At 47.5% G+C, this 8,129-nt stretch overlaps 1 protein-coding gene across 1 annotated transcript; it reads right to left on the bottom strand.

Annotated features, from left to right (window-relative positions):
• Positions 1-358: 358 nt before the first annotated feature.
• On the bottom strand, positions 359-2,383 carry LOC145392064 (haloalkane dehalogenase-like). Its single transcript, XM_080266519.1, has 3 exons — positions 2,243-2,383; positions 1,417-1,708; positions 359-1,158 (listed from the first exon to the last, which is right to left on the bottom strand). Exons 1-3 carry the CDS (start codon positions 2,381-2,383, stop codon positions 359-361), a joined length of 1,233 nt encoding a protein of 410 aa, XP_080122645.1.
• Between the last annotated feature and the right edge of the window lie 5,746 nt (positions 2,384-8,129).

Here is an 8,129-nt window from a genome sequence, read left to right as displayed (position 1 = left end):
AAATTCGGGAGAGCTGGAGAAAACAGCAGTGGAAATTCTAGCTAGGGAATGTCGCAAGACAGACAGATTCACAAGCAAACCGAGCCAATTATTACCTTAGCGTACAATACTGGGGCACTGCGTGAGAACCAAAACTACCTAGTTTCACAGTAAGACTGAACAATGTATATTTTCAGGCTCTGCAAAATGTAGAGAATATCAGCAGACTTGCACCACATTATGGAGCTGCTGTACAGTACAGTGGTAGTTTTATTACCATATACAAAATGCAGCAAGAAAAGCAAAGTGGCTGACATAATCATCTGTTCTTGTTTATTACAAGTTAATGAACAGGGGGTAAGTATAAGACTGTGAGGCACTACAGTTTGCCTTCAATAAAGCTGATTATGTGGGTAGTCAGCTCTGGTCCCTTGTCCTCCTGTAGGAAGTGTCCGGCACCGACCACAGTCTTGGTTGTGGCATATGGGAGGAGACGGCAGAAGCTTCGGTCCTGGCCTCTAGTGATGGGGTCCCGGTCAGAGAACATCACCAGAGCTGGACCTTTCCATTTGGCCTCCAAAAAGTCACGTGTAGCCTTCATATCAACAGCAACTGGAGTGTGAGAAGTCAGGGGCACCAGTAAAGGCCACATTGCTCCGCCACTCTTGTATGTTTTCGAAGGAAAGGGAGCAGCATACGCCTTCAGGACGTCATTACTTGCGTTCTTAAGTGCAAATTTAAAGATGTAATAGATGGGCATCATGGTCCCACAAAGGCTGGCAAAGTTACGCCACAGAAGAAAAGGAATGATTCTTGCAAAATTTCTGAGGGAGACATCATTTCCACAGGGCAGGCCAGTGTTCATTATGACGAGGCGCGAGAAGACCTTTGGCATGTCTTTAACAACAGAGAGTCCTGTGAGCCCACCCCAGTCCTGACAGACCAACGTGACGTTGGTGATGCCCAGGTGGTCCAGCAGCAGCCGTAGTGTCATGGTGTGTAACTCGTGGCTGTACATCTCCATGTCTGTATACTTATCAGATTTTCCAAATCCAATAAAATCTGGGACCACAACCCGGTATCCAGCCTTGACCAGCCCCGGTACCATTGACCGGTACAGAAATGACCAGCTTGGCTCACCGTGCAGGCACAGGATGGTCTCTGCTGCATCACGCGGCCCTGGCAAGGAAAGAAAGATTACAATGATACACAACTTTGTTGTGATACCATTCATGCAAAATCCCGAAAGAGACTCGTGTTACTGTCAGTGGAAATACTGTGTTCTACATCAGCTTGTGCTGTACAGTGATGCGTTGTACACAGGAGTCTCCTTTCATTATTGCGTTAGTACCACATATCACTCAATATACTAAACAGGTTTATGTACAAATTAAACGAGTCATCCCCCCAGCAATATTCACCCATTGTACTACTCACCTTCATCCACATAGTGCACTCGTGGCAAAGTTTTCTCCCCACCTATCTTCAAATCCACGTAGTTTGGCTTGAAAGTGTAACCAAGCTTCTCCAGTCCCTTGAATCGCTCTTCTGGAGTCCTGACCACTAGAGGTTTCTTTCTGCGTATTAGAAGGGAAGACAGAGGACCAAGGAGGCCTTTGAAAGAGATAAGGAGCTGCAGGACCGAGACGATGAGTGGAAGGAGCACCCACCACAGCAGGAACAGACCCGCCCACTTCGCGTACTTCTTCATATTTGCCATCGTCGACAGCTGCAAAGGAAATGCGTATTACAGTATTTATAATGTATAGCAGATGCGTATTTAACCCTCTGACTGCTATAAGATTTCCCTCGACCAAACCAAACTGTCTGTTGTTGCCTTAAAATAATATAATTCCTGGATGTACTGCACCAGCAGCAGATTTTTGCTGAAGATAATTTTCTGAGCCTTTAACTGTCAGGAAGTCTCTGATTCGTACAAGCTCGTTTGATGTTAGCTTGAACATACAATACTACTGAAATGCAGCAAGAGCGACAAAGGGTTTAAGGAGAGCCACGAAAATGAACCGCTACCCTCCCAAAATATCTGGGAAATGTCCATTCAGCAGTAAATCCATAAGTTTTCGTACATATCCTCCTCAACAGAAGAATGCACATAAACTACACTGTTAGCCCTAGCTGCTATCACAAGTATCACTCGAGAATTGATAAGAAAATATAGATGACACAATGGGCGAAAAATACAGTGGGTTAATTTAGTGTTGGGTCCTACCTACTTCTCGACACAAAGCACTGATGATCGAACTGTATAGATAACTGCTGGACAATAGTTCCTCTTCATATCTGATTCCTGGATACGGCACTGGTTTGAATGAAAAACTGGAGTGAGCTTCTCTGGTGTTCCGTACCCGACCCCCTGACCACCCTCATGCTCTCCTCCTATCATAGTCGCGCACATCTGTTCCACTGCTCTTTAGCGTCCGAACCGTTGAATGCAGGGTTGATTGCAGTCTCCACGCCTGCTGCTGACCACCATGACCCGTGCTGACTTAAGTATCGGAGAGAAGAGGGGTCATGATGTGGTTCAACCACAAAGCTGGATACTGTTTCAAAATCAAAGACGACAAGGAACATTATGTTTTTATCTGCAGTTTTGTCGTACCCATCACAGAGCCGAATCTTGCAAAGAAAAGGAGATCTCCTGGTAATGGGGAAAAGTCATTCAGTCTAACGAGGTGTTCTTCATACTAAGACTCGAGGCCATCAACATGACAAGATTATACGGCAGAGCAGTGCAGAGGCCCTCATACGCCCTAGCTCGGCGCCTGAGACAGACACGCCCCAAAGAAGAACATCAAGAACACCACCTTGCAAGACAGAAGGACAAATAAACGATTATCGCTTTGTGCGGTCAGATCGCATGGTTCTTATTCGGGGATAGCAAAACAACCGTGGCCACCAAGCTGTCAGAAATCTTTAGACTAATGACATCCTGCCCATCACAATACCAAAGACTTTACTTAGCCAAGAAAGCAAACGAACGAAAAGGAGGAGGAGAAGTCTAAGAAGAAGAGGGAGACGGTCAAGAAAGACACGAACACCCATAATAAGTCCAGGACACACAAAGATGGGCTGCAGCTCCCAAGACCACATAATCGCTTGAACTGCGGACTTCTGACCACCTTGAAGACACCTGCAGCTACCTAAAAGACCTCCACGAATCCTTTGGCGACCAGCATCACGTATTAAACTCCTTTCATCACCAAAGCACTACTGGTCACTGGTCGTGCAGATTCTAGCTTCGGCACCAAGGATGCAGAAGAAGCAGCCGGATTATGAGTAACCACCAAGACTTAGAGCAGGAAAATATGCTAGCCCACGAACCTCCAGAAATCAGCCATCACGATCTACAGCAATATGACGCAGTAAGGAGCGACGAAGGAAACAGGAAGACCAAAATATATATATATATATATATATATATATATATATATATATATATATATATATATATATATATATATATATGAATATCCAACAGCAACAGGGATCACCCCCAACCTCTACATCTTCAGCTATTTCCTCTTTCGGCATTTTGAAACTCTTCAAGTTACTTATCCCTTTTATCATTCCACTCTGCTGTCAAAGCTCAAACCTGCTTGAGTTTTACTTCGTACCTGGCATTAATGGTAACTGGAAAATAGTAGTTCAACACAAACAGTCATGACTATGAAAAGATTTTATTTATTTCTTCATCTCCAGTCATCTTAGGCCAAACAGCCTTTTAATACGGCACCATATATTGTGAGAAACAGAAGTTGCTGAGCCATTATACCTTTGCCTTTATATTACTTATGAAAAATTGAGATACTCAAAGAAAATGTAAAATCCGTGAAACATAATTACTTAGTTCGGACTTTAGAGCTTGCAATGGTTAAAGTTTATCAAAACTTAGTCGTTGTTCATCAGTCTTTCAGTTCGAGGGAGTTTTTCGTTTTATTCAGGCTAACGTCAGACCATTTATGCGGCTTAGGAGTGACCCTCTTAACATCCAGGTGTCAAAAAGGCCACGCCACTGGAGAATATGGCCAGAAGGGACACACCACCCAGGTTACCACCACCAAGATTGCAGCCTGGCTTAGGGCAAGTAACTGAGTCCAAGATGCTCAATGAAATACCCACCCGGGGAAGTGACCCCGGAGAGGACGTGACACCCACCCCACGAGGAGGCCACGGGGAGGCGCATCAGGGCCCCAAGCCACACCGGCCCAGGTCTCCTGTTACCATATGCCCTACTTCCACCCAGCCAGACCAGTGGGAAGTGCATCGCCCAGGTGCATTACCCTCCGACCAGAACAGCACTCACCAGACTCGGGGTGGGACTTGTTCTCATACAGTCCCACGTAGGCCCTTAGCGGTAGAGTCCACCGGACCTGCCACTAGTAGAGGAGGAACGACCACCAGTCTTCCCAGTCCTACATACTCCAAGGGGAGCAGCGGCACAACAGAGTCCACTGGACCTACTGTACAGGGAGAGTCCACCGGACCTCCCTCTTCTGCCACCCACCTTCAGAAGCAGGGGCAACAGAACGTCCATTAGACTTCCCCCCACCTGTAGTCCCAGGGGAGGGAGCAGAGCCTTGGCAGAGTCCACCGGACCTGCCATAGAGGGGGAATCCACCAGATATCCCTCGGTTGCGACTTTCCCTCGGCAGCAGGACCGCAGTAGAGTCCACCAGACCTGCCGCAGGAGTCAGAAAGTCCATCGGATTTCCTCCTGCTGTCCCCGGGACGGGTGGTGCCCCGGCAAAGTCCACCGGACTTTCTTCCTCCACTACCCCAGGAGGGAACCTTGGTAAAGTCCACCAGACTTATCGGGCAGAAGGAGAATCCACCGGATCTCCTTCCACTGCCCCGGAACGGAGTTCCAGCAGAGTCCACCGGACCTGCCAAGCCGAAGGAAAGACCACCGGTCTTCCCTCCTCCACTACCCCAGAGGCTTCTGCCGAGGGCGACATCCCTGACTCGGCCCGCCCCTCCAGAGGCCAAACGAGACGCCCCTCCTGCTCCCCCTGTACCACTTAGGGTGGAGATTGCTCCCCTACAGAGTTCCTGCTGGATGACGTCTGGTGCAAACCTGTTGTGAGCCTGGGTGTCCTGTCCCTTCAGCCGAGCCCTCAACGCCCCTAGCAGCTGTCAGACTCCCCGGGAGCGAGCGGCCGCAAACAACTCCTGACGACCTCCCCCTCCCAACGAGACTGCAGCCCCCAACCCTCGAGGGGTGCCCTTACGACCCTGGGCCCAGACCCTCCACCAGGACTCCCACCACACCCAAGGGCAGGTGCCGAGCAGCGTGCCTACTGGCCCTATTTGGTCCCAGTCCCGAGGGCCACCAAACCCCTAAGGCCTCCATCAGGAAAGGGCCTCCCACAACGCCGACCTTCAGCCTACACCGGACGTCCAACTACGCAGCCCGAGACCAGCGTCTCCCTTGAAAGCGCACTCCTGACGGACCCCGTCCCACACCTGACCGCCACTTGCACCTACCTGGGATCTAGATTCTGTGTTTCACTTGTGTACCACATAGTGTTGTATTGCGTTCCAGTCCACTGTATTTTTGTAAGGTAATATACGTGTAAGACTGGCTAGCCTGTGACTGAGTCCTATTCCTCTGTTGTATGCTCTGGCCCGGTTGTGAACAAAAGAACCCAGGTCCATGCCCGTATGCCGAGTTCAAGAAGTTGAACCCAGAATATGTTGCATAACACTCAGCTTACACCTCACACCACTGAAGTCATTCATGTTCACGCTACAAGAAGATAGGATGCCAGAAAATACACAGAAATAGTTGACGTTAGTGTCATGAATGCATGCACCTCTCGCACACATCCCCATCATAACAACTATCCCGATCCATGCCCCTAACTTAATCTTTCCTGCCTCTTGGCTTCTCTCTGCATGCCCTTCAGCATCCCAACGATCTTTTGACAAGTACCACTCCTACAAAACCTACATCCTAGCCCCTAATCATTCAGCACCCCCTTTCTACATACCTGATTTCCATCTCGTTGCTGTCATTTGATTGGCATCCTGGTGCAGCTAAGCAGAGGAAAACACTACTGTTCCATATCAGCTATGCCTGGGAGAGTATTGGAGAGGCATGAACATCCCCTCATCAGACAGTGAAGGAATAACAAGCCCCTCCCTCCTCAAAACGCCCCCGTACGTTGCTTCTTCGTGTCGAAGGGCATAGTGAGTCTAGCAGTAACTAATGCCACCACTTCGTCTCAGTGGAAACTAAAGTGCAGTACTGTATTCACTGTTTCCGTAATACCTTACCCTGAGAGGGGCCTTACTCTCTTTTTACTTCGTACAATTTTCTTTTTAGCCAGTAGTCTTTTCATTACTGTACCTAATGCATTAGTCTTTCATTAACATGTGCAGTGGACAGATATGGAAACACTGATAGTTGTTCCAGTCCTTATTTAGTTTCCAAGTATCCTGCCAGAGAGAGCCAATGGCCCCTGTGACTACAGAAACTTCACTGTCGAGAAAAGTACATCTCCATCAGGGTTACTAATTAAATCACTGACATCCCCTTGGTCCTCAGCATGGCTAGGGTGAAACTCAAGGCAAAGCAGTGTAGCTCTGAGTCCATGGCTAGACATTGCTTGTTGCCCCACACTGAAATTCTTAGCTAGCAACAGGCTCTCTGCCACTAGCTGTATGAAACGAAGGTATAAGGGAAATTGGGCTCTCCTGGTGCCCAGTCATCTTCAGTCATCAGTCATCAATCATCAGTCAATCGTCAGTCATCAGTCATCAATCATCAGTCAATCGTCAGTCATCAATCATATCGATCATCACTCATCAGTCGTCATCAATCATCATCAGTCATTAACCATCAATCATCAATCATCATCAACCATCATCAGTCATCAATCATCGTCAATCATCATCAATTTTCAATCATCATCATCAACCATCAAGCATCATCAATCATCATTCACCATCAAGCATCACCAATCATCATCAATAATCAATCACCATCAATCATCATCATCAATCATCATTCACCATCAATCATGTCATTATCAATAATCAAAATCATAATCAGTCATCATTTATCACCAATCATCATCAGTCATCATAAACCATCATCAGTCGGTCGCCCGGGCAAGTAGGCTACCACACCTCTCAGCACAACACATACAACAACACCGTTTTTTCTGCACCGAGAAATTACTCCCCGGCGGTCATTTCTCAACGATTTCTTCTAGCCGTGGACATTGAGTGCAATCCAGAACCCACCAACAAATACATATGTCCAACATGCTCAAAACCTATCACGTCGAGCCGACAGACAAAGGGTTCAGTTCAGTGCAATTCCTGCAACAGCTGGATCCATTACACTTGCACAACACTTGCATCCAGAAAACATTACACAAAAGCTATGCTCCTTCCTCCTACCCACTAACCTCCCAACCAACCCTACTCCTATTTCCTCCACACCTCCTCAGCCAAACCCACCGATCCTTCCTACACCATCCAATCCCCCAACCCCTCCCATTCCACCCCATCCTAATCCACCCCAACCCTTACCTCCAGCACAACCTTCTCCTACCCCTTCCCCTCCACCCACACCACCACCTCTCCCCCGTGCTGCAGCAGCCAACACACATCGCTCACACAACATAAACATCCTTCAAGTAAACATTGATGGCATAAACGCCAAAAACAAGAACTCACACAATTCATCAAACAACATAACATACACATTGCCATCTTACAAGAAACAATACTAAACAGAACACAAAAAACACCTACATTTCACAATTTCACCACCATTCGACAAGACCGGGCCGACGGCGGTGGTGGTGGACTCATCACCCTAGTACACAAATCCATTAACTTCTCGGATACCAGTGCACGCACAAAGTCACTTCTCCCACTACGTGACACCACAACAGAAACACAATTAAAATATACACTAGTAACAAATCACATAAAACAATCGCCAACACATACATTCCCCCCCAAACGTCCCGCACAGTACCACACAATTACTCTCCACAAATACATCACATCACTAACATACCCAGCATCATCCTGGGTGGTGATTTCAACGCCAAGGCGTCGGCCTGGCATGTAAACAATCCTGGTACTACAATCCCAGACAGATCATCTTTTCA

This window comes from Coenobita brevimanus, chromosome 21 (genome assembly GCF_032717465.1).
Source record: "Coenobita brevimanus isolate Jiangsu-jjx chromosome 21, ASM3271746v2, whole genome shotgun sequence".
NCBI lineage: Eukaryota > Metazoa > Arthropoda > Malacostraca > Decapoda > Coenobitidae > Coenobita > Coenobita brevimanus.
This window is presented reverse-complemented; position numbering and strand designations above follow the sequence as displayed.